Source organism: Diorhabda carinulata, chromosome 10, assembly GCF_026250575.1.
Source record: "Diorhabda carinulata isolate Delta chromosome 10, icDioCari1.1, whole genome shotgun sequence".
NCBI lineage: Eukaryota > Metazoa > Arthropoda > Insecta > Coleoptera > Chrysomelidae > Diorhabda > Diorhabda carinulata.
The window spans coordinates 6,507,389-6,532,335 of record NC_079469.1 but is presented as its reverse complement, the minus strand read 5'-3'; the positions used below and the strand labels follow the sequence as shown (position 1 = coordinate 6,532,335).

The following is a 24,947-nucleotide window of genomic DNA, read 5'->3' as shown; positions in this document are numbered from 1 at the left end:
AGAGAAAATAGAAGTAACGATTATTTGAGTTGAAGATAAGAAACTTTTAATGACAAATTATCATGAAAAGTCACGAATGTTCTCATTTTAGGTAACATGTCAGACATGCGGACACGAATCTGTACGTTTCGACGTATTTAATGTACTCAGCCTTCCGTTACCTATGGAAAGTTACACGTTATGTGAAGTTTTGGGTAGGTTTTCAATACCATTTGAAATTTCTCATTCAATAAATTTGAATTTGTAGTTGTTCAGCTGAATGGCGAATGCTCAATAAAATATGGCATGCGTCTTCAATCTGAAGCCAAATATTTGGATCTTAAAGAACATCTGTCCAACATCTGTGGAATAAAACCGGAAAGATTATTGGTTGCAGAAGTAGCTTTTAGTCAGATATGCAACATTCCCGCAGACGATGCTAAAATAAACCCCACCACCGCCATGGAGCTGTACGCCTATGAGCTACCGGAAACGACCGAAGTAGTACCAAAGGCAGAAATAGAGATCGAACCAGGTATTTATATAAATTAATAATTGAATGTTATATTTTCCTAGTGTAGTTTTTGTAAGGCAATATTTACATTTATGTTACTTGATTTTAGCAGGGTTGCCACTGTCGTATATAATATCCTAACTTAATATTTTGCAATAATTGCATAATTTTTGCATGTACTACGACAACTGGAATGCTAAAACATCCTTTATGTGATTGTGCACATAAAAAGAACAGGAAAAACTGTAAAAATGGTTCCAGGGAGTTAATAATCAGGAGTGCCAACTAAGCTAAATTTTATAATGGCAATACCTTGCAAAAATTGTTATAAATATTTTTTTTATAATTTTACATTCAAAGCATCAAGTTTTGGCACTACAAAATGTGTTGGCTTCCATAATAAATTTAAGAAACATTTGTAACTTTGTTATATGTTACCAATCCTATTGAAAATAATTTCACATTTTGTTTGTATTATAAACTTGATGCTTTGGAAATAATATAATAGTTGAACATGTTTTGTTCCCAGACGTGGAGGTGGAAATATGTGATAGTCCTTTGGCAAGAAGTCCCGAGGTAAGCCACGGTTCGGCCCTATGCATGCCCAACATTCTATGCTTCAAGGTATGCACGTACCCAGATAGCATTTTATTTATTTTAAATTTTAACGTTATCAGTGTTTTGTTCCAATTAATTTGTGTAAATAGAAAATCTTGATTCATAATAAATTGTGTACGTTTTACGTTTTTAAAATCTAACCAACTTTTGAATAATTTTAACACGATGTTATAACCTCAAAGTTATCAAGTCTATTCGTACTATAGTTGTGTTGGAAATTATTTGAAATCAGTAAGGATAAGTGCTATTTTTTTATTTGAAAATTTTGTCAAATAATTAAATTTTATTTCATACAGCACTGTAATTTTGGTAGTTAGAGGTACTAAATTTGTAATAGCTTGTTGGTAGATGTAATGTTTGGGTACTGTTTTATATGGTACTGGTTTCACAAAGGGAACAGAGTAATTCAAATCTTATAAAATGTTCTCTGACATGATAGAAATCTGAACATCTATTGCATAAATGGATTTCCTAGAAAACTTACCAGAGTTTAATTAAATTACAAGCTTTTGTAGTGTTTTTGCAGATACTTTAGAATTGTAGTTCTATATCAACCTATTTTAAATTTGATTCAAATATTTAAAAAAAAATTATTGATTCAAAATGGTGTCCTAGAGCAAAGACTAATGTAGTTTGCTTCGATGGAATTCATAGTCAAGAATCATCTATTGTCTTAAGTTTTAATTTTTTTTAATACAAAAGAGAATAAAAACAAAATTTCTTCGAAATAAATATTTGAGAAGCCAAAATTGTTCATTTGAGTTTAAAAACTTCATATTTTTGGGAAATATTTCAAAGCAGTTCATAGTTCTCCAAGTACTTGCCACAAAATTATTCACATAAACATAATAGTAAACAGAATAGTAAACATAATTAAAAGAACACAATTTTAAGAAAAAAAGTGTGTGCTGGAGTATTTTTCGACATAAAATAGGCGTTCGACAAAGTTTGACATGATGGTACCCACTCAAATTACTATATCATACAATCTGAATTACCTCAGGGCAGCGTTCTGTATCTCATATTCATAACAAATGTTCGAACTATGCTTTCACATCAACCTTAGCCGATGACACAGCAATCAAGGCAACAGATATCGAATCAATTATGCTGCAGATAAAACACAAAGTCACTAATTTAGGTAGATGTGCAAATGACTACCGTTGTGTAGAAGTTAGATTCGAAGCAAATTCACAAATTGCCAAGATCTAAACGCATTGTTTACGCCAAAACTCACAATTACCATATAACATTATAATATAACCGTTTCGATAACTAAGTTATTGTCTTCAGAGACTGAAGGTAAACTAAAACGCGCGTCAGCCATGGTAATTGTTAGTGTTGGTGTGATGGTAGTGTCAATAGTATGTTCAGTATGAATATCAGCAACGGTTCCAGAAATTCCAACTTAAACAGCCAAGACACTACAGGAGCATCTAAACTCTGATATTAATAAATTGGATGACAATCTGATTGTATCGACGATTGGTAATTTTAATGAACAATTTACAATTACATTAGCTATTTTGTAGTACTAAATATTCGATAAAGAAACATTTTAACATTCACATAATATAATGAACTAATTTTTTGTTTATTTATATTTTGTAATAATTTGTTAATGTTTCTAATTTAACCGTTCGGGTGATGGCATCTACATAAAAATACCTATCACTAATTTTTTTGTCCTCAAAAAGATATAAATAATTAAAAACATGATACCAGTGATATTTTTTTCTATCTACATCAAATATAAACTTTTTGACCAAATATTTTTATTTTTTTGCTCTGTTCTGTTTAAGAAATTAGTGTAAATTTGTTTATAATTGTTGCATAGTAAATCGTTGAGGCTTAATTTTCTCGTTTTTTAGTGTTGTTGTTTTGATGTACGATTTTTTTAAAATAAAATTATTCATATGGATTTGTCAAACGATATATTTTTTATTTTTTCAGAACAACAGATCTAAACAGGAAAACGTGGAACCTAGGATAAGCAATATATCTTATAAAAAATCCTCAATATCTGTACATTCTGATACATCTACTGCCTCAGGTCTGTAGAAATTAAAATGCGGGTAGTAGTTTCACCAAAGGTTCATATTTGTTTCAGTATCTTAACATTGATATTGATAACTCTCGTAAAAACATCATCAGTTTTTAATATAAATCAATATATTTAGGATGAAAACTGGCAAATATGAATCTTATACATAGATGACACCTCCGATCCAGCATGTCAGCCTACCTTCTGCTTCCATTCATTCGTCAAGTTATTTTTTTTGATATCAATTATATTAACAATTAAAATGATTTTATTTCTCCAGCTTCCTCCGATTCGAAACGCAAGTGTCCTTCTTATCTTATTGCTGTTCATAGAAAATGCGTCCGACAAGATACTTACTTCTTATCGCAACAAAAAACCAAACCCAGTTTGTTCGGGATGCCGCTACTTTTAGGATTCGACGATAAAACTACCTGTCAAAGCTTATACGAAGGTGTCTGGAATCAAGTGACGAGACTATTAAGCCCTTTACCACAAAGTGACCAACCCAATCATGCAACCGACTGGTGGGTACCACACATTTGTTTCTTTAGATTTTTATTTTTATATATAAACAAATTTGAAACAAAGTCATCCACATTCTGTGATGAAAAGTGAAATTTTCATAATGTACAATAGAAATATTGATCAAATTTACATTTATTATTATTGTTTTTTTTCAGTTTTTTGGGTTTTCTATTTGCATTATATATTTATATTGTTGTAACATCACACTTTATGTACAATTTTATCGTTCTTCTGGTTAGTTTTGAGATAGGACATCTCTTTATTTATGGATTCATAATTACTGCCTGATCTTGATGTGTACTTCAAATTTGACAAAATTTTTTCGATTTGTAACATCGGGTTTTTCACTTTTATTCGAAAAATCTAAATATTAAACAAAAATTTAGGTTTATAACTTTCCATTTGGAATTTGAACTTATCTTTCCTTGTTTCGAATACTTTTGTAGATTCATCAAACCCGGTCCAATTTAGTTTAGAATATTGGATAACTTTTTGAGGGTAAGAAGAATAACATAACCTAACCAGCCTCGTTAAATGTACTAATCTATTGATTATGATTAATCTGGCTTTGTGAATCAATTGCTATCATTGTTAAAAACTCTTTAGTTTCACAATTCTTTCTTTCCAATTGATTTTTAATTTATCACACAGTTATTCAATTCCTCTGATCATTGAGAGGGATTCTCAAGGTTTTCAAATTAAATTTTGCTTACCAGTGAACCACGTCCGAAGCGTCCCAGTCAGCTGGGAAGGTTATGGCTTTAATATTTGGGGATGCACATATTGTTCATCGACTATCTCCAAAAGAGAGGCAATCAATAGCGAATACCACATAGAGTTTTTGGATCGTTTGAATGCAAAAATCAAGGAAAAACGGCCTGATATATCGAAGAAAAAACCACTGTTTCGCCAAGACAATGTACCGATTCACAAATCGATAGCAACGATGGTTAATTTGAACGAATTACACTTCGAATTGCTTCCTCATCTACCGTATAGTCCAGCTGTCTCCAAGTGACTACTGGCTATGAAGAATGAAGAAGCAATTGCTGAATATGAAGCCTATTTTGAGGCAAAAGCGTTGTAATGATTGTATTGCTCTATTTTTCTTAGTTAGTCACACTACTTATTGAGTGATGTGTTATCTGTGTAAGTTCCCAATCAAAGTAACTCTAATGTGGCTCACCAGGAGAAAGCAGACAACCTTGCCAAAAAAGGACAACTCCATTTCTAGGACAAGAGCACTACTGTGGCCTCATGAGATGTCAAATTGATACTGAACTGAATGGATGGCTAAAGAATTATATGGAGAAACACTCCAGGACTAAGACAATCCAAAATATTCATAACCATATCAGCTAAGAAGTCTGAAGAACTTCTCGTGATGATCAGAAACGACATAAAATTGGTGGTCGGTCTTTTTATGGGTCACTTCCCCATCAAGCATCACCTAAAGACGATAGGCATGACACAGGACTACAACTGCGGGTTTTGCGAACAAGCCATGGAAACAGCAAAGCATCTACTCTGCAAATATTCTGCCCATTTAAGTCTTAAGTACCTTGAAGGAGTAGTATTAATACCTTGGAAAGTAGAACACAAAAATTCTCCAAAAAATAACCTCATTTGGAAGGAAGTCTACGCATTTTGAACAATGAGAAGTGGAATCTTGTACAAAATATCTATATAAAATAGATATAAGTGCAGAGTGACTGTGAAGCCAAAACGATTCCCCGAAAACCCTACAATTTTCTACTCTAATGCTTATTTTCCAAGTTGTTTACTTGTTAAAAACTTGTAGTATTTCGACTATTCTCAATGTTCATTTTGTAATATACATGTTAGATCGAAATTTAAAACATACAAAATTAATAAAAAATATATAATGAAATATCAAAGTGAAATCTCTGGCGAACTAAATTCCAATATACCAGTGTACTGTTCATTAAAAAATTGCGATAAATTATAAGAAACTTAACTGCTATACTGGATTCCTAACTTTACTTTACCCCGGAGTGTAGTAGGAAAGTGTGATTGAAGATTTATTTTAAAATTCTTTGTGTACTGAAAAATATTGTATATGATAAAATTAACATTTTTCTTTTTCTTGATAATTTGTCTTGATTTTAGGTCTTCTTTCATAGAAAATCGTAGAAAATAGCTGATAAGCTGATTTTCTATCAAAAGAGACCTATAATCGAAACAAAACATCACGAAAATATGTAAGAAGTAGAAATAAACATTTTTTTCATTAAATGTTATTATTGTTACAGTGATGACTCTCTAGGTTACGAATTTCCGTTTACGTTAAAGGCCGTCCTACAAGGTGGTCAGATATGCGCCTTATGTCACTGGACGCAATTCTGTAGGGGTTGTATCATCCCCTGTTCAGAAGAACTAGTAATAAACATGTGCGGATCCAGTTTGAACAGCATGTGTATCTCAATCGACTGGGATCATACAGCACTCCATTTACGATATCAGACAAGCCGAGAGAAGGTACATAATAAATATTTCTATAAGGAGTTATTTATTTTTAATGTGCTTTAATCATCAATCGTTTCGATTAATTCTTTTATATTTGTGTAGATGTGGTTGGAGCATGAATCGGTGGCAACATGTAGAAAATTGCATGCCGAACCAATTGATTTAGACTATTGTCTTAGAGCTTTTACTTCAGAAGAAAGATTGGAGGCAAAATATCATTGTAGTAGCTGTCAGAATCTTCAACCTGCCACTAAAAAAATGCAAATTTGGAGATTGCCACCTATTCTAGTAAGTAAAATCTGAAAACAAATTATTAAACCATATTATGATTATTAATTTTTCTTATTCGCAGATCATCCATTTGAAACGATTCGTTTACGTCAATAGAAAGTGGGTGAAAACTCAAAAAGTAGTCAATTTTCCGTTCAAGAATTTCGATCCCACTGCATACCTAGCATCAGTTCCTCAAGAAACGATCCTCAGACATCGACAGCTCTTGGAAAAGAAACAGGAAGAATTAGAAAAATCAACCGACGCTCAACCAGAAAGAATCGTAGAAGAAAACGAAGAATTGGGTGGTGAAATAAAGTGTTATCCGGATGACAAGTGTAAAGGACAATGCTCTAAAGACTCTAACTCTCCTTTGGAAAGTTGTAAATTGTTACATGATAGTGATAAAGGGATAAGTAGAGTGGGGGAGAGGATAAATAAAGGTAGGGCGAGATTGGAATCCACTAGTCTATTGAAAACGCCCATAATAGATGAACACCTCAAGGACTATCATAGGCATCAGTTAAAAATAGGACAGGATGCTTTTGATCTCAAGTATCAGCTATATGCTGCTGTGGTATGTACATTTTTTCAAATTAAATTTCAAAATAATGAAAAAAATTGCTATGTGCTTCCAATAATAAACAGTCTAGGAACTATTTCGAGTTCTATAAAATTGGGATCAAAACTTGAAAATTTTAGCTTTGGAGCTATTTAAAACAAAATGTTTATTTATATGGCTTTGAAATTTTAACATAAAGGGAACAACTAATTATATTTTTTGGTGGAATTACGGTGTATTTTTATTTGTAGTGCCATTCTGGGATGCTGAATGGTGGTCATTATGTCTCTTACGCCTGCAACCCTAACGGCAATTGGTACTGCTACAACGATAGTTCTTGTCGTGAAGTCCTTCCCGATCCTGAAATCAACAGCAATAAATCGACAATTTCTCTCAATTCGCGACCCTCCTCTTGTACCCCACTAGTTAAAAAGAAAAATGTTAGAAAACTAAGCTCCGATAGTGTAGCCTTTGAAGATTTAGATAAAAAAGAAAATACAGGTTCGGTAGAAACATTGAATAGTTCCAGATCGAATTCGATGAGTTCCGTTGATAAATTAGGAACAAATTTGGACAATTACAACGAAAAATTGTTGGGAGATTCGCAATACAGCAGTAGGAAGTCTTTGAATAATTTTAAATGTCCTTATCGGGATGTGAAGATACCGAAGATAGACACTAGTACCGCATATATTTTGTTTTATGAAAGATCTGGTTTGGATTATGACCCGTATCTACCAAAGGTAAATTATAATTATACAAATTGATATGTTTTTAATGAATTTTTTAAATATTTTACTGTTAATAGGTGGTTCCTAACGGCAAGCAAGTGCCTATTGAAGACCTCGACGAAACTGATGCCGAATTAAGAAAGCAAGCATGTTCGATTCAGTAACCCGGGGTTTTATGAGAAAAGCTCTGGTAGTTCAATTTTAAGTTTGTTAATCTGGTCGGAAAAAAAATTTTCCCGTAACAAAAAAATGGAAGTCATAAATTTTTGTTTAGAATGTTAATATTTGCTAGTTTTTATACATTTCTTAAAATCAGGTACAAGTTTATTATTTATTACCATTAATTATTGATCAATTTAATCAACACAATGTGTGATTTCAAATGTGTTGTTTCCTTCATCAAGTCTAGTTATAAAGGTATAAATGACAAAAATGTATGAATTAAAGTTAATGTTCAAATAATTCACCCCAAATATTGATAGAAACAAAAAATGATAATTTTTTGTTGTAATTTATCTGATAAAATTTCAATTAGTTATTAAGTATACATAAAACATATGAAAATACAAAACTTCAAGTGACCTATTCTCATCTTACTTATTCAATACATTATTTTTGCAAAACTAAAGGTTATGATAATCATTTATCTATTTATCATGAATTATTGTCATTTACACCTGTATCTCTTCATTTATTTTCTGTGAAATTTACTTATTTTCTAAATACCTTCAACATATAAAGTACATTTGATACTCTATTTTGTTTTCTGGATTAGAAAATATAAAAATTTTTATTTTCCAAAAATAAAAATTCTAAATATATAAGGTTGGGAGCTAAATATCTGACCTTTTTTTTAAATTTATGGGTTATACTTGTTGGTTTTATTGATTTTTGTTAATGGCAAAGAGTTTTAATTTAAAAATAAGTTTAGTACTACAATAAAATCCCGGTAAGATGAAAAATAATTACAAGCCGTTTTAGGCTTGAAAATATTTTTGTAAATCCATGTGATAACACGATTCAACATTCCAAATTATTACGCATACAAAGCAGGAAAATATATATTTTGGAAATATCGAAATATATCGATGAAACCTATGGCAATAATCTAATAAAATCAAACAAAAACATTGTGGTAGAACCCCAATGTTCATATTGAAATCTTATAATTTTATTTTAGGTTTTTAATTAACATTGCAAAAATATATTTAGTACTTTATTAATTTTTTAAAACTCTGTTGCCTATTTGTTACATTTATTATAGTTAAAAGAACTGTTAGTTATTTTTATATTTACCACAATAGTGGTGTTATATTTTTACTATTCAGTTTATTTAAAGGAAAGTTATAGAGATAAGATGAACCGCTCGGATGGGGCCGATGATGTGGTAGAATTGTCAAAATTTCATTCCAAAATTCATTCGAATCGAGATTTATTAATATTAAATGTATATTGTACTTCAATTTTGTAAATGTTTTGGCTTCTTTTCAGTAGCGAGCAAATCTAATGTTTTATGTTTTACTGAAATTGAATAATAAGGGAGATGACCATTTCCAGGGAAGAATTAAAGAGTTTTGGAGAGGTTATTATATATCATATTTTATTTTTTAAATGAAGAAATTCTTTTCTTTGACTTTATTATATAAAAAAATGTTCTTGATCTTGAATATTTTCCATGTGTTTTCAATTAAACTTGAAATAAATAATGTGTTAAATACCCAATTCTTTATTTTGAGATAAACACAAAATCATTGCTGGATATAAAATAAAGTCGACATTTAAAATCGGTTGATAGATATTTGAAAAGATAGGGTTCTTGAATTCACCCCTATAAAGGATCGTTTCCTCCTTATTAGTTGATTTTAGTAAAAAAGTATCCATCTTTATTAGTTCTAGAAATAATTCTTGACCACTTATATATAGTGATCTGCCACATCATTAGCATTTTTTTCGTTTAAGAATATCCTCATTAAATTAATAATAAATAAAAAATTATTGTGATTAAGTAACGATAAAGCCTATGCCTATTTGTATAAAGATTATTTTTTAAAAAAGATGCTCGCCGGAGAGATTTTCTTTTTTCTTGATTGGCGAAACAGAATCTAAGAAAATTTTTCATGTCTCAACATTTTTAATTGGAAAATTTGTGGTTCTAAATAAAAATTACGAGCTTTTTACATTTTTGGTTCATGAATAAAAGAAATATAATGAAGTTTTTGATTAAATAGTTTCATAACTAATTTTTTCAAGATGTCTTGAAGTCATCTTAATATCGATGGTTTAACTTACTAATGTTGGAATAAACGATGTTATGCAGACAAATTTCATTAGCTCGTAAATTTTACTAACCTTATTTCGTCATTTTTTATTATAGATATGCCAAAGATATTTGAAAGGATGGTAAATGCTTTTTTAAAAAAATGAATCGACATATATATATGTGAGATAGTGTGATCTTGAATATTTATAATTTATTGTATAAGTTCTGTACATGTTCTCCTAGTCTGATATTTTTGATTCCACTATTTTTTAAGGTATTTTTAATATGTTACATTTGACACAAGTTATTTCCTTTATGTAAGTGTACATTATATACAGTCAGTTATGTACGGTGCCATTTCTAATAAAGCTTGTATATTGTTACTTTTTGTTTTATTTCATAGAATTAGTTATAAGCAAACATTCAGTAAACGTTTTCTACTACATTGGAGGAATAGATCCAGACGATTTTTTAAACGTACACGAATGAATCGGGGTTTATATGATAAACTTATTGGTGACAAACTTAAGAAAACCTTTATATTTTGCGTGTGGGATTAGATTAGGGAGTTAGTAACCAGTTCTTATAATGGAGTTTTAAAATGAGAAAATCCAATTAATCTATTACCATGTACAACTACAAACTATACTAGTAAAGTGAAGTTATTTTTTTGACGTTTAGCGCGTAAAAAGTAGAAAGTTAGTTAACTTTGAAGATTGTGTGTATTATCACGGTTACTTAACTAGTTTTGACATTTATGAACGTCTAGATCGCATCATGTTCGCGTTATATCTGTATACCGCCTTTTTAAATTTTTAATTTATTGTAAAAATAACATTACACTCGTAGCACGTAAGCTTGTCTTACCGTCAAATATATGACAATTAACGTAATGCTATAATAGTCATTTTTTCGCGAATACAGTTTTCATCCCCCTAAACTTAATAACAGAATTATTAAACCAGATATCTGTGACTTTAATATGTTACAGTCTAAATTGTCACAAAAGATATTTCAAAATCTTTACAAATACCATACTCCGAATTTTTTTACATTTCGTGATTTGGTATGTTTAAGCGTTATTCGATATGCCCATACCGATATTAAAGTACCAGATTTTGCCCGCTATAGACGATCAAGCGTTCGATCACCTACATCTATCACAAATGATTCTGAAAATTCCAGAAAGGTTTTCTCTAATTTAATAGTATTCGCGGCCGGATTAATGGGACTATATGCAACGAAAGCTGAAATATACAGATATGTTACTTTCATGAATGCTTCTGCAGACGTATTGGCTCTTGCCAAAATAGAAATAAAACTAAGTGAAATCGCAGAAGGACGATCTGTAACTTTCAAATGGAGAGGACGGCCGTTGTTCGTAAGACACAGAACAGAAGAGCAGATTCGTATTTCTAGAGAAGTTCCTTTATCTATCCTTAGAGATCCAGCTACTGATGAAGATAGATGCACAAATCCCAAATTTTTAGTCGTGATTGGAGTATGTACTCATTTAGGATGCACACCTATACCAGACGCAGGAGATTTCGGACCAGGAGGTTATTATTGTCCATGCCATGGCGCTCATTTTGACGCAGCAGGACGAGTTAGAAAAGGTCCAGCACCAATAAATTTGAAAATACCAGAACATCATTATCTAAATGAAGATACCCTAGTTGTTGGTTAGTTTTAATTATGAAGTATATTGTCATCATATAAAAGGTTTTACACTACATGATCCGGTTTTTATTGTTAGTTTTTATAATATGAATAACAAAATTTAAAGGGGATTTAAAAAAATATTTCTAGTACACATACAACCAGTAACACAAATATGTATATTGTATTGTTTGCTACATTTTATTTCCCTTTCGCGTCGCAACTTATTATACATATGATATTGTGAAAAAATAAAAAATGAGAAGATCAAAATAACACCTCGACAAATAATTTAAATTAGTCACATATATATTTAAACTATATTACGTGCTTTAGATACTTAAAATTTTTATGTAGCAGCCAAGATCATTGAATTTAACTCAATGATTTATATCTATTTCCTTTACTTTGTTTTTATTTGTCTATGGTTTGCACTTCAAATGCTTCTCAAACTTTTCTGTTATTTTACTGAATAAGTGTCAATAATTAAATTGTCTGGTTTAAATATGCCTCCTGCAACAAAGAAAGATTGTGGAATTATCTTATTCGATGTGGCATCTTCAAAAAAGCATGAACTTCTTAGTGAGCTAATAAAGTTTGCAACTTTTAAATATTTTTTAAACACTAAAAGCTTGTACAGATTGATACTAGTAAATTCAGCTGAAACGTCCAACCCTAAAAAATATCCTGGTATATTCATCTCAAAAATTGAAGATTTAGATCCAAAGGCAATAGTAGAATTAATAGAGAATGCTGAAACTGCCCAATCAGATTGGTTAAATGCTGTGTCTTTGGGAATTCACTTTTTAAAAGAAGGATTACAAATGCCGGGATTAATCACCTTACAGTTAATATATTTCACAACTTTAGATTCATCAAATGGATCCAGCTTAAACGAAGAAAAGATTGCACAAATTATATCGCAATTAAATGAAGATGAAATGTATTTTTATTTAATTGGACCAAACGTCCAATTTCCTTTCATAATAAATAACAATTCTGTATCAAAATGTATGAAACAGCTACAAATAGATGAAATGAACGAAAATTTAGTTGTTGCTAAGAAAATAGTATCTGAAGTTAACACTGCTGTAATGTGCAATAGCACACTTGGTATACATTTTATAGTCACTTTTAAAAAGCACCAAGGGACTCAACCTTGTCGAGTGCCAATTGCTATAGGTACTAAATTATCTATACCAGTTAGCACATCAAAAATTTACAGAAAAGATATTTCTTTGAGTTTACAATTGGATACAAAAAAAATTTTTGATAAGACACTAGCGGATAATAGAGATGTAAAAATAGAGGAAAGTGATTTGATAAAGGGAATAGTTCTTCACAACAAATGTATTCAAATAGAAGATGACATGTTTAAAATGGATACAAAAAGGTGTTTCGATATCATAGGATTTACTAGCAAAAAATTCATTCCAGAACCATATATTGGCTGTAACGAAACATATTACATACTTCCAGAATTGAGTGATAGTGATTACCATTTATTTACTCACTTAGTGAATGTGTTACAAGAAACTAATAAATATGGTATAATAAAAAGAGTTTATGCATGTAATAATAACCCTAAATATTATGTACTTATCCCTAATGTGGATCACAATCCTAAATGTTTAACGATGACAGGACTACCATTTGGAGAGAATTTAGTACCCCATAAATATAATAGTCCTGTGAATAAAAAATTAGAAGATGATGATTTCTGTGCTTTTTTTAATAGTCTTATTATCGATGATACAAATTTTGACCATAGAATTCCCTTAAGTCCCACTATGATGATAGGGTTTTACCAACAAAAATTTATTAATGCTACTGCTAAGAAGTATCTTGAACGTGATTTGCATTTTGAAAATCTGGACAGCGACTCTTACTGTTTGGAACCAGAAAAATTAGAAGATTTTAAACAGCTTTGGCCTGAAAGGTTTGAGGATTAACTTTCTAAATAGGTATATGAAAAGAAATATTTATTATTCATTAAATTATTTAGTCTAAATAAATAGTTTAAATACTGTAAAGAATTGTTATTGTATAATAAATAGTAATGAAATTTAATGTTTATATATATTTATAATAAAAGTATAAGATTCCAATTTTTGTTTATTTATTTTGAATCACAATTAGCATTGTCCACAGGATATGATTTTTAAATATGTTTCATTCTATTTTGAAAATATAGGATATTTTATATAATTTATTTGATATTTCAAAGTTAGGAGGGGCGAATTATTGCAGCCCTTATCAGGATAAGATTTTGTTTAATTTTATTTTTCTTCATTATTTGTTGGATAGCTAGGATAAATAGTTATTCTTGTAAGCCATCTATTTGAAGCTTATAATTATTATTAGATTATGAAATATTTAAAAATGTCAACCTGTTCCACATGTAGATTCACACAATTTTGTGTAAAAGTGGATTTTATAATATTTAGTAAATTTGAAGAGAAGAGAGAAATGCTTTATTGTCAAAAAAATTGTTACAATTTGTACTCAAAAGCTTGTAAAAACTAAAAACAAACATAGGAATAACTAAATAAAGATAAATAAAATAAAATTTCAATACAAAGAAGAAAACCACAATGAGTAACAAAATTATTACATAGCAAACATTAAACCAGTAAACAGCATGCCCGGAATTAAATATTATTATTAGAATAGAAATAGTTTACAAAGCAGAAGGCACTTTTCAGTAAATATGCCCTCAATTTATTGCGGAATGCGAAAAAAGATCATATCGATTTTATTTCAATTTGTAAATGATTGTGCATTCTTTTGTATTGTAAAATATTGAACCCTTAACCAATTCTGAACGTGGAGTGCAACGTCGTTCCCAGAAATTGGAGAAGCGTGCTTACGAATTAGGCAAAAGGATTCAAAGATGAATAAGTAAGGAAGAGTCAGATTTTTTAATCTTTTAAAGAAGTCCCTGCAGTGAGCCCTGCTGTTTACTCCGAGTAAATATCTAATAGCTCTCGTTTGTAGTTTAAAGATTCGTTCAAATTGAGTCGCACCACACGTACCCCAGAAGAGAAGGGTATATCGGAGATATAACTCAATAAGTGCATAATAAACTGTTAAGATGGGTAATAGTAAGTAGGGCAATAGTAAGTTAGCTATCATTCACCACCTCTTGTAGGACAAAACTATATTTTTTAAAATAACACATTTCAATTCTATGTATACAATGGATTGAATAGTTACTTTATGTACGTATATAATTAGATAACGCTTCAAGTTATCCGTTTTAAGAAAGATAAAAACAGTAATAAACCTGTAATAGAAATAATAGTAATAAATATCCTTTCATATTGCAAAATGTACTAATCAATTACACCCTGTATATCATGCATTCTGTGTTGAGAAGCCATAGATAAATGAAAGTTGAAAACCAAAACAAAAATGGCAGCATTAGCAGGGAAAGGTATGTCTAGCAATAAGAAAAGTTTATTTTAATCTCTTTAAAAGGTTGGAATTACGTTTCAGGTGTACCAGAAACTGAGGAGCAACAAAAATATCGTTTTCAGGTAGAATTGGAGTTCGTTCAATGTTTAGGGAACCCAAATTATTTAAATTGTAAGTAGTTAACCTCAAATTTTTTCCTACTAATTATTATCAAGTTTAATTTAGTTTTAGCACAAAGGGGTTATTTTAAAGACAGTACATTTGTGAATTACTTGAAATATCTGCTATATTGGAAAGAACCAGAATATGCAAAGTATTTAAAATATCCTATGTGTTTATACTTTCTGGATCTCTTACAATACGAACATTTTAGAAGAGAATTAGTAAACGCACAATGTTCTAAATTCATCGACAATCAACAAATTCTACTGTGGCAGCATTATACTAGGAGAAGAAGTAGATTATTAACAACTTCTACGGTAAATGGTAACATGGAACAAAATAACAGTTTGCAGAATAGTCAAAGTAACGGGCTGATGAATTCAAAGATATCATAGAAGTTTATAGTTTTATAGATTTATTCATAATTTTTTTTCATATGGAATTATTTAAGTAATTATAAGTCATTAAAATATTCGCTTAAATAATGTATTTACAGTATTTTTCTTATTAAATTGTTAATCACCTCATACATTTTCAACTCTCAAATATATACAGAATACTATATTTTTCCTTTGATCCAATAGTGTTTTCATATTGGTTGTGAATTTAGAAGAATTTTTGGTTAATTGGAAGTTTATTTAACTAACAACAATATTTGAATCAGCCCTTTTCACATTGCTCTGTAGGTGGGTTATTTTGGATGTAATCTTCATTGAATTTCGATTTTTATAATGTAAAAGTAATCTGTCAGATACTTTATACTGATGAATTCAACTTTTAATTCAATGCTACACTTATTTTAATCATAGAGTTAATATTAAAGATAGAAAGGCGTCTACGTGAGATAGTACTAAAGAAAGAGAGAGAAAGAGCATCGGTTTACTACTATATATCTATATCTACTTGCTGTTATAATCAAATCATTATTATTCTTCATTGTTGTTTCCACCATTTAGAATTTTGACGTGATGGCAATCTAATCAGAGTAGAAAGAGATAGAAAGTGGTATACTGATGTTCTTTCTCTCTCTATCAACAGCTCCGGCACATTTGAATAAGCTCCCATACCTCCCATAAAGACCTCTAGGTCTTTATTATTAACACTATGGTTTTAAAATAGGAGAAGATATATGGAGTTGGCAATTTTGTTGATAGGTCAGATTACAGTAGATTTCAACTCAATATTTTTGAGAGTGGATCTTGCAAATAATCAGTCTCCATTTTGTTATTATATGCTTTCGTGATTTCTTTTTGTTTTATTAAATCATAAAAATATTTCTTGTTACAACTCTTTTCCAAATATTACAAATACTTTTTCATTCGCCCACACAAAGAACGTGAGTTTTAGCTTACTACATTTTACTGAACTTTTCATTCAATGCAATACAATGTTTCAACTGAGGAGTTCATATTAAGGATGGAGAGCGAGATCTGTAAGGAGTAGTACTATTGAAATGGAGAGAGAGCATCGGTTTACCACCCTCTATTTTTCTCTACTCGCGATTAAAATAAAAAAATAGTTATTCTCTTCCTTTCCCGCTCTCGTCTCTCGAAACTTCGACATCATGACGATTCTATCAGAGTAGAGAACAGAGAGTGGTACACGAATGTTCTTTGTCTTTCTATCAGCAATTTGCACCCAGTTGAACAAGCTCTCTCTATTATCTAAAATTAATTTTATGGTTTTAAGCTAGGAGAAGTTATATGAGGCTGGAAATTTTGTTACGTAGTCAGATTTTAACTAAAAACTTTTCAAAGTCTCAATATGTTATTATTTGCATTCGTGGTTTCTTGTTGTTTCAAGATAGTTAATATTACAAGCACTAGATTTTCTCATTCGCTCACATAAGAACGTGTCTATTAACTTTATTACTATTAAATTTTTAGTTCGTTACTTTTGGACCTTATTATTTTGTTATGGTTAAAATTTTATGTTATCGATCTCAAAATTTTTAATGGTATCTACTTGAACTATTGAAGTTTCTCAAAATTGTCAAAAATAGACAATAGAATTTTTATATCACTAAATTAATTAATGGTGATATAGTTTTTGAGGCGTTGGTGTTACTGGGATTGTTGATTGTATACATATAACCTTAATTTGTGACAAACCAGCATTTTAGTAAATATTTATCTATCAAATAAATCGAATTTAACTATTATTTTTAAATAAAAATGGCACCAATATTTAAAAGAGATTGTGGTCTTGTTTTATTTGATGTGGGTTCGTCAAAGAAAGAAGAACTTCTTGATGGTCTAATACAGTTTTCGACTTTTAAATGGTTTATGAATTCCAAAAATTTGTATAGACTTATTTTAGTTAATTCGGAACAAACCTGCAATGAGAAGAACTATCCAAATATATTTACAACTGAAATTGAAGATTTCGATCCTAAAGCGGTTACTAAAATTATAGAAAACGCTAAAGTGGCAAAATCTAATTGGTTAGATGCCTTACTTCTGGCAATTTATCATTTAGAAGAAGCTGTAGGTATGAACGGTTTGATAACTTTACAACTGATTTTTTTCACTACATTGGACGTTATATATACACCAGTTCTAGATGTATCTAATATTCAAACAATTGTGTCAAAACTCAAAGAACATAATATGTTTCTTTATATAATAGGACCAAACATAGAATTACCTTTTGCAATTACATCTCCAGGCTTAGTGAAAAAGTGTATGAAAGAAATACAAGTTGACCAGAAAAACCAAAATTTAGTTGTTGCCAAAAGAATTGTAGATGAGGGACCTAATTGTTTACTTTGTAACACAAAAATTGGTTTACACTTATTGATCAGTTTTAAGAATTCTCACGGAAGTCAGCCATGGAGAAAACCATTCACTATTGGTCATAAATTATCGATTCAATCTACTACTACAAAGATTTACAGGAAGGATATTTCTCTAAAGATGTATTCACCAGTTCAAAGGAATTTTGTTAAAACTTTGGCAGAAAATCGAAATGTAATAGTAGAAGATTCTGAAATAATTAGGGGAATTGTTCGCCATGGAACTTGTTTGAAAATTGATGAGGAAATGTTTAGAATTGAAACTGAAAGTTGTTTTGAAATCATGGGGTTTACACATAAGAAATTTGTTTCAGAGACATACTTAAGAGGAGAAGATACATTTTATGTACTACCAAATGAGATTTTCAATGATAGTTTTCAAATATTTACACATCTAGTGAACATTTTAGCTGAAAGTAATAAGTATGCTATTTGCAAAAGGGTATATAGTACAAACAATAAACCTCGTTACTTTGCCCTTATACCTAATTTGGATTTTGATCTGAAATGTTTTACTATGACAGGAATATCATATATTGATTATTTAACACCACATAAGTGTGAAGTACCAAATTCTCCTAGAGAAAAAATTAAACAGGATGATTTTTTTAGATTTTTTTCTAGTTTAGTTATTGACAATAAAGAATCAAAGACTGGGATTTCTATAGGACCTACGATGATGATAGAGTTTCATCAACAAAAACTAATTAAAGCTACAGCTGAGAAGTACTTACAGAAAAAAATAAACTTCAATGGAATGGATGAATATCTATCTGCGCCAACAAATAAATTTTTGGAAACTTTGAAAAGATCTTGGCCAGCACGAAATTTGGAACCTCCATCAAAACATTAATTAGTGTTATAGGAACTGTGAAAAGTGAAGAATGTGAATTTCCTCTCAACTTGAAAGCCTCAACATTTTCAGTGCTTTTCTACCCAAAATGGCATTGATTGTTAATGCTGATTCTTTGTATAAATAAAAAAACAATGTAAATAAACAAAATGATTTGCTCAAATTACATATGACCATGTAGGACACTTGTGCCAATTTAGTGACAAAATATATTTTCCCTGTAGATAGACTTTTAAATGATTAATTCCCTTGACTGATATATGTAAATTGTCAAATTAGAAAATGTTAAGTTTATGTACTGAACAAATTATTTAGTAATTGTGTGATTAGGTTAAAATGATTTTTTAAATGTATAAATGATTGATAAATAAAAATCTTTTCATTTGTGGTAGAATTCTTTATTATTTTTAATGTTTATTTATAAAGGGACGTTGGGGATGTTTGTTACAATTTATTTTTTCATTATTTTAACTACAATTTGAGTTGAAATAGCAATTTGTCTGCCTCGGAATGATACTACTTGAAAATTAATTACATATAAAAATAGAATTATTCTGACATTTTATCCTCCCATATACCCAAAAGTGTCCCAATCGTTTCTAACTTGGGGTGGTTTTGGACAATGTTAGAATAAAATTACTTAAACGTTTGACCACATTTTTATTATATATACTGAAATTTAACAATAATTTTTTATTATAGACATCTAAGAAATTCATAAGACTCTCTTGGGGAAATTTTACCAAGTTTAATCTATTGTCAGATATTTCACCAATAACTGTAAATCGACGTTGAACATGAGTTTTTTTATCAGGTATTATGATAATTAAAATATTTCCGGTATTATTAATATCGTTACACTTCATTTTATATAATTCCTCTCTCCGCAGAGCTTGCAACAGAAACAATTTTATAATTGTATAATGACACGTTACGGCACTTTTTTTAACGCAAAAGCTCGAAAAAATTAAACGCTACGGTACTTTTTTTTCACGCTTTTTGACCGATTTAGAAGTTAATTGCTTTATGAAAGCAAATGTATGAAAAAAACGTGACTTTTATAACGGACGTAGAAAAAGTAATTTTTATTTATATAATTGTAACAAAAAGTTTTTGAATTGACCTAATAAATACAATAAATATATATACAGTAAAACTATTAACGAAATGCTTTGTAGTTTCAGTTCAATAATAAAATAAATATCCATAATTATTTTTTTCTAATAATCAAAATCGTCGTCATACTCATCAGAATCGTAGTCCGCACCAGGTGGAACAAAAGCACCATTTAAAGCTTCGGAAATCTGTTCTCCAAAACCTACCCTCGTTGCAATGCCATATATAACCCTCATTACAGTCAGTCTGAAACACAATTTTGAAACCGAAAGTATAACAAAATGTAGTCTGGAGAGTTAGAGGGTAAATAGTTTTTATATGAAATAGTATATTACACTACAAGGGTGAAAGTTAAATTTTCGGCCCTGCTAGAGACTAAGTATTTCAATCAATATCAAATAATTACCCAATCTAACCTAAATCATGGGGCTTACTTCACTGAATTATCAAATAGGTTATTCCAAGTCACGTGTTTTTGACGACTCGGCCAGTCTCGTTATTTAATAGTCAGACCTCGTATGTGCAAATCATATATAATGTGTTTCTTAGAATAACGATATCTCAGGAATGGCAACTCTTAAAAAAAATCATACTGAGTATTTTTGTAGGGAACTTTGAGATCTATAATTTTATTGCGAGTCTTTTTTCGATAAAACTTACCGTTTTCGAGAAAAATACAAAAAACATCACATTTTGACTTTTGACCACGAATAACTTTTGTAGTACACAGGATCGATGAGGATTTTTAAAAATTTATTTGTAATGGTAAATCCCAGCAGTCCACCAATATTTGGCTTTCCGAGAATGTTTGTTATTTGACCACTATTTTCATGTCTGAATTGACCAGACTACAGGGTCTACTTCAATAGAAAGAAACAATATTGTAGCATGGAGAAGAAATTACCTAATGATTATAAAATATATAAGAAACCAAATAAGAAATATATTTTATTTAGATAAAACATTGGCCAATGAGGGATAAACACCAAATAAATTTTGACAAGATGAAATTGTTGTAAGTCGAAGACAGGGCTTTTCAAATGATTTATCTCCTGGTTTTAACCCACCAACAGGAAACTGATAATAATACCCATCGGCAGTTCAAACATTTTACTACATGTCGTGTAGTGCTTCATCATTTTATTACTCTCTCATTCATAAAAATAAACCATAGACAAACAGAAAGTGATTTTTGTTGTTATAAGAACAACGAAATCGTTGTAAGAACAATAAAAAACCGACTTTGTGTTTTACAGACCACAACTCATCTGCACCAATTGAATGATGAAGTTCACATGATCCGGAATTATAATATTTATTGAACTTCTTCATAAATATTGAAATATTGTTAAATATCTAGTTAATTAGTGAGAAACGTCCATTGTGAATGATAACTATTTATCTTTAGACTATAGGTCTATGATTTCCAAAGTGGTCTAGGTGAACCTCCATGGTCCAAGAGAAGCAATCCAACAGGAGTATATCTAAATTTCGTATATTAATCTTCTAAATGGTTGGGAGTCAGCTATGAGGTCATTAACGTGACGTTGAATTCTGTCTTTCCATTCTTGAGACGAATTTACCTCTGTAGCATAAACTTTTTCTTCAAGATACAATCGAACTGTGTAATCTAAGGGATTAAAATCGCATGACCGAGGAAGCTAATGAATCGGAACTTCTGCACCTCTACCAATCCATCGATTCGGAAAATGGTTATTCAACCAATTACGACACTTATTAATTTGTTGCTGCTCAAACATTAACTTTAAATGAGTGTTGGAAATGTGATATCTTTTTGACATGTGGATTCTCATCACACAAGTAGTGTTCATTATGGGAGTTAAACATACCTCGTCGCGTAAAAAAATACATTTAAAAAAATTTGAATTGAGTGCTGGATGTTTGACAAAAATCCACTCTAACCGGTAGATCGTCTGGCAAGATCTCTTGGACTTGTCTGTAATGAGAAGGATGTAGCTGTAGCCAGTAGTTGGGGCAAAAAACGAAAATTTTTTACTGAGAAAACCCCAAATATTTTACAGTTTCCTATCTATCATAGAGACGGGATTACCTATTTTTGAAACACCTTGTATGTATCAACTAAAACTAGCAATAGGGGTTTTGAAAGTTGTTGACGAGGAAAAACAGTTTAAGAACTTTTGCTAAAAGTCATAATCAATTTCCTACTACTTTGCCTATAGTCTCAGAGCAGCTATTTAAACTCACCGATTGACATAATATTACAATCGCTGGATATATTATCTGTATATTAGTTGTGGTTATATATTTATGTATTCAAATTACTGCCTCCAAAAGAATTTAAATCAATAAATTACCTTATAAAGTCAACGGGATTTGTTTCCTTTTGTCTCAAAAGTTTGTTTTTACTGAGCTTCTTTTTCTTAGCTTCACAGGTACACAACAAACAAATAACAATTACGATTATAAGAACTGTCCAAACATTCTTCATTTTCTTCATGATATTATAAATTAAAGTATTTTAAAGATATTAAAACGTTTTGAGCAGCTCTTCATGTATGGTACATTAAACACTGATAATTAAATTTTAATATTATACTTCTTAAGGATTATAAATGTAACTTTGGACTAGATATAAGTGAACTTTTTCGTTGACTATTTTATATAAATGGACGTACACACATATTCAATGAATTTCAATTTCAAAAGTACAGTTAGAGTTGTTTGGTAAGATATACGTTAAGTAGGTTTCAAAAGTGTGCCTTTTAACTTGAGGATATATTATACAGGGTTATGTTTAACACGTATTATCAATTTGATACATGAAAATTGTTTACTACATACAGGGATTCCCAAATTGAAGTGAGATTTCTAAATTATTATCTCATTGGGAAATTGTCATGATATTGGAACAGTTGATAATGTCTTAACTAGTAATTTCACTAAATATGATATTAGGTATATTCAGGCTCGGCCTGAAACCATTTAGGCCTAGAGTTAAAACATGTGAAAGGGCCACTCTACCTTGCGGTCTGGGGGGGGTATGGATAACACTCAGCAAACTGTGGGTGCGAGGAAATTCAGAAAAGTTGTTATACGAATTTGTAGATAATATGATTTTTGACTTTTGGTTCTAAGAATATTTTTAACCCAAGTCACTTATAGGCCCTCTACATCCGGAAGATTCTCCAAAAAAATACGGCTCCAATTTCAATAAATGGCGTTTTCTGGACCCCACCAAGTGTGGGGGGAAAGTAGTGCTTCTATATATCAATGACTAGGATATATCAAGACAAGTGATGACGACTCAAAATTTTAGAAAAAAAAAACCTTTTGAATCTTCTTCCGAATTTTTTCGCATATATTTTCCCCTAAATTTTATGATGTGATTATGGCGATTTTTTGTCTACCAAATATACTTCCCCTTTTTTCGCTATCGTGTACGGTAAAAAAGTTGCATCCCCTCAAGGACCTTGATCTAAAAATTCCATTTTTGGCGTCCTCTAATCCCTACAAGAAGGGGGGAAAAAGAACAATAATTCACATGTTTTTAGAATGAGAAAAATCCATGAGACTGGTGTATCTGCTTTTGAAAAAACAACCAGGGAGGCCATTGGTAGAAATATATTTTATAAATATAGAGAGAGATTCGTTGGTTAAATTTGGTAGGATAGGGAGAATTTTTATAAGGAGGGTTTGTTGGAGTTGGCCCTGAGATAGGAATTGCTCCTCTGCAGAGATATTTTATATTAGAATTTGATATCTGAAAGTTAGGCTATATTGGGGACAAGATGGGGAGGTGGGGGGAGGTCGTAGATGCTAAATTTTTTCTCAAAATTCGATTCTGTATCCACCCATATATGTTTTTTTAGCATGCGTCTCTAACAAATAGTTCTTGTTCGTTATTAATGGGAGGTTGGCAAACAGTCCAGATTGAGTAAGTTCATACATACAATAGAAAAAGCACATGTCAAACATTGGAGATATTGTCTACTTTCAGAGCAGTGAACATGAACATTTTTTACGATTCTTCGATTGGGTGCCAATAGTCTTCTTCGTCACTGCACCTGTTTCCGTAGTTCTCAGTGGACTCTGTCGCTATGAAGTTGCTGTATACAAACTTTCGTAGCCGACTCTCTCTTCAATTTACACAGTTTATAAACACTTTGCTAGGCTTCTGTGGAAAAAGTTTAAATATAGAGTCAAACTTTTCGAGGTCCCACCAAAAGCAATCCTTTACTCTTCATTTTCCGCAAAATCTTTCTTTAAAGTTGAAATATAGTCCGCTTCATCTTTTGATTTTTCACCAGGCATTGTTTTTTTTTTTTCTTAAAGTCCAACTCTAACTCTACATAAATGTCATTTTCATCCAGATTAAGATTAACTTCACTAACATAGGTTTTTGTTTTCGCATAAAATGTCTGTTATTCCTTCTTTAAACAGTGTTTTTTAGTAAGTTCCAAGCTAAAACATAGTCAATGGTTTTACTTTGCAACTTCTTAGAAACAGAGAAAGTGACTAGAAGGAAATTAAGTAAATTAAAGTTTTCATACTTGGGCCATTGACTTATTAGATTTCTAGCCGTGAATCGACATTTGCTATCAAATGTTCCATTAGAGATCTCTTTAAAACTACTAAAGGATTCAGCTGAATTTACACTGACTTCACTGATTAATAATTTTTCTTCAACAATTGATGAAAGACTTCGGGGTCCTCTCGGGCCTGGGGCACCCAGGATCGCAGACTTTGGGCCAAGTGACTAGAAGGAAATTAAGTAAATTAAAGTTTTCATACTTGGGCCATTGACTTATTAGATTTATAGCCGTGAATCGACATTTGCTATCAAATGTTCCATTAGAGATCTCTTTAAAACTACTAAAGGATTCAGCTGAATTTACACTGACTTCACTGATTAATAATTTTTCTTCAACAATTGATGAAAGACTTCGGGGTCCTCTCGGGCCTGGGGCACTCGCG

At 30.7% G+C, this 24,947-nt stretch overlaps 6 protein-coding genes across 7 annotated transcripts in view; 5 read left to right on the top strand and 1 right to left on the bottom strand.

Moving 5' to 3' along the window:
- The window catches only part of LOC130898871 (ubiquitin carboxyl-terminal hydrolase 32), a 29,254-nt gene extending 18,881 nt beyond the window's left edge, over nt 1–10,373 (top strand). Inside the window, exons 12-21 of one of the 2 annotated variants that reach the window (XM_057808449.1) lie at nt 92–194; nt 248–514; nt 1,023–1,069; nt 3,065–3,164; nt 3,436–3,679; nt 5,954–6,179; nt 6,270–6,455; nt 6,520–7,014; nt 7,251–7,742; nt 7,808–10,373. In XM_057808449.1, coding sequence (XP_057664432.1) covers nt 92–194; nt 248–514; nt 1,023–1,069; nt 3,065–3,164; nt 3,436–3,679; nt 5,954–6,179; nt 6,270–6,455; nt 6,520–7,014; nt 7,251–7,742; nt 7,808–7,894 — 2,247 coding nt within the window. In that variant the 3' untranslated portion in view covers nt 7,895–10,373. Of the gene's footprint in view, nt 1–91; nt 195–247; nt 515–1,022; nt 1,118–3,064; nt 3,165–3,435; nt 3,680–5,953; nt 6,180–6,269; nt 6,456–6,519; nt 7,015–7,250; nt 7,743–7,807 lie in introns of both variants that reach the window. The other variant, XM_057808448.1, reaches the window with a different exon arrangement.
- A 573-nt stretch (nt 10,374–10,946) lies between these two features.
- On the top strand, nt 10,947–11,725 carry LOC130898551 (cytochrome b-c1 complex subunit Rieske, mitochondrial-like). Its single transcript, XM_057807933.1, has one exon. It carries the CDS (start codon nt 10,973–10,975, stop codon nt 11,675–11,677), a length of 705 nt encoding a protein of 234 aa, XP_057663916.1. The 5' UTR covers nt 10,947–10,972; the 3' UTR covers nt 11,678–11,725.
- Nucleotides 11,726–12,098: 373 nt separating this feature from the next.
- On the top strand, nt 12,099–13,751 carry LOC130898556 (uncharacterized). Its single transcript, XM_057807940.1, has one exon. It carries the CDS (start codon nt 12,156–12,158, stop codon nt 13,599–13,601), a length of 1,446 nt encoding a protein of 481 aa, XP_057663923.1. The 5' UTR covers nt 12,099–12,155; the 3' UTR covers nt 13,602–13,751.
- Nucleotides 13,752–14,919: 1,168 nt separating this feature from the next.
- LOC130898561 (mediator of RNA polymerase II transcription subunit 31) lies at nt 14,920–15,790 on the top strand. Its single transcript, XM_057807947.1, has 3 exons — nt 14,920–15,085; nt 15,130–15,237; nt 15,292–15,790. Exons 1-3 carry the CDS (start codon nt 15,064–15,066, stop codon nt 15,621–15,623), a joined length of 462 nt encoding a protein of 153 aa, XP_057663930.1. The 5' UTR covers nt 14,920–15,063; the 3' UTR covers nt 15,624–15,790.
- Nucleotides 15,791–17,402: 1,612 nt separating this feature from the next.
- On the top strand, nt 17,403–18,875 carry LOC130898904 (uncharacterized). The gene is made up of 2 exons (XM_057808500.1): nt 17,403–18,580; nt 18,647–18,875. The coding sequence occupies exons 1-2, from the start codon at nt 17,403–17,405 to the stop codon at nt 18,873–18,875; spliced, it is 1,407 nt and encodes a 468-aa protein (XP_057664483.1).
- A 1,220-nt stretch (nt 18,876–20,095) lies between these two features.
- On the bottom strand, nt 20,096–22,461 carry LOC130898903 (uncharacterized). The gene is made up of 2 exons (XM_057808499.1): nt 22,328–22,461; nt 20,096–20,237 (listed from the first exon to the last, which is right to left on the bottom strand). The coding sequence occupies exons 1-2, from the start codon at nt 22,459–22,461 to the stop codon at nt 20,096–20,098; spliced, it is 276 nt and encodes a 91-aa protein (XP_057664482.1).
- Between the last annotated feature and the right edge of the window lie 2,486 nt (nt 22,462–24,947).

What these genes read in the sequence shown, in the direction of transcription:
- LOC130898551 (XM_057807933.1), top strand. Translation starts at nt 10,973, where the DNA reads ATGTTACAGTCTAAATTGTCACAAAAGATATTTCAAAATCTTTACAAA.
- LOC130898556 (XM_057807940.1), top strand. Translation starts at nt 12,156, where the DNA reads ATGCCTCCTGCAACAAAGAAAGATTGTGGAATTATCTTATTCGATGTG.
- LOC130898561 (XM_057807947.1), top strand. Translation starts at nt 15,064, where the DNA reads ATGGCAGCATTAGCAGGGAAAG. An exon ending in GGCAGCATTAGCAGGGAAAG is followed by an intron (nt 15,086 to 15,129) that starts GTATGTCTAGCA and finishes TCTCTTTAAAAG; the next exon opens with GTTGGAATTACGTTTCAGGT. An exon ending in GAACCCAAATTATTTAAATT is followed by an intron (nt 15,238 to 15,291) that starts GTAAGTAGTTAA and finishes AGTTTAATTTAG; the next exon opens with TTTTAGCACAAAGGGGTTAT.
- LOC130898904 (XM_057808500.1), top strand. Translation starts at nt 17,403, where the DNA reads ATGGCACCAATATTTAAAAGAGATTGTGGTCTTGTTTTATTTGATGTG. An exon ending in GATTATTTAACACCACATAA is followed by an intron (nt 18,581 to 18,646) that starts GTGTGAAGTACC and finishes ATTTTTTTCTAG; the next exon opens with TTTAGTTATTGACAATAAAG.
- LOC130898903 (XM_057808499.1), bottom strand. Translation starts at nt 22,461, where the DNA reads ATGAAGAATGTTTGGACAGTTCTTATAATCGTAATTGTTATTTGTTTG. An exon ending in AATCCCGTTGACTTTATAAG is followed by an intron (nt 20,238 to 22,327) that starts GTAATTTATTGA and finishes ATTGTGTTTCAG; the next exon opens with ACTGACTGTAATGAGGGTTA.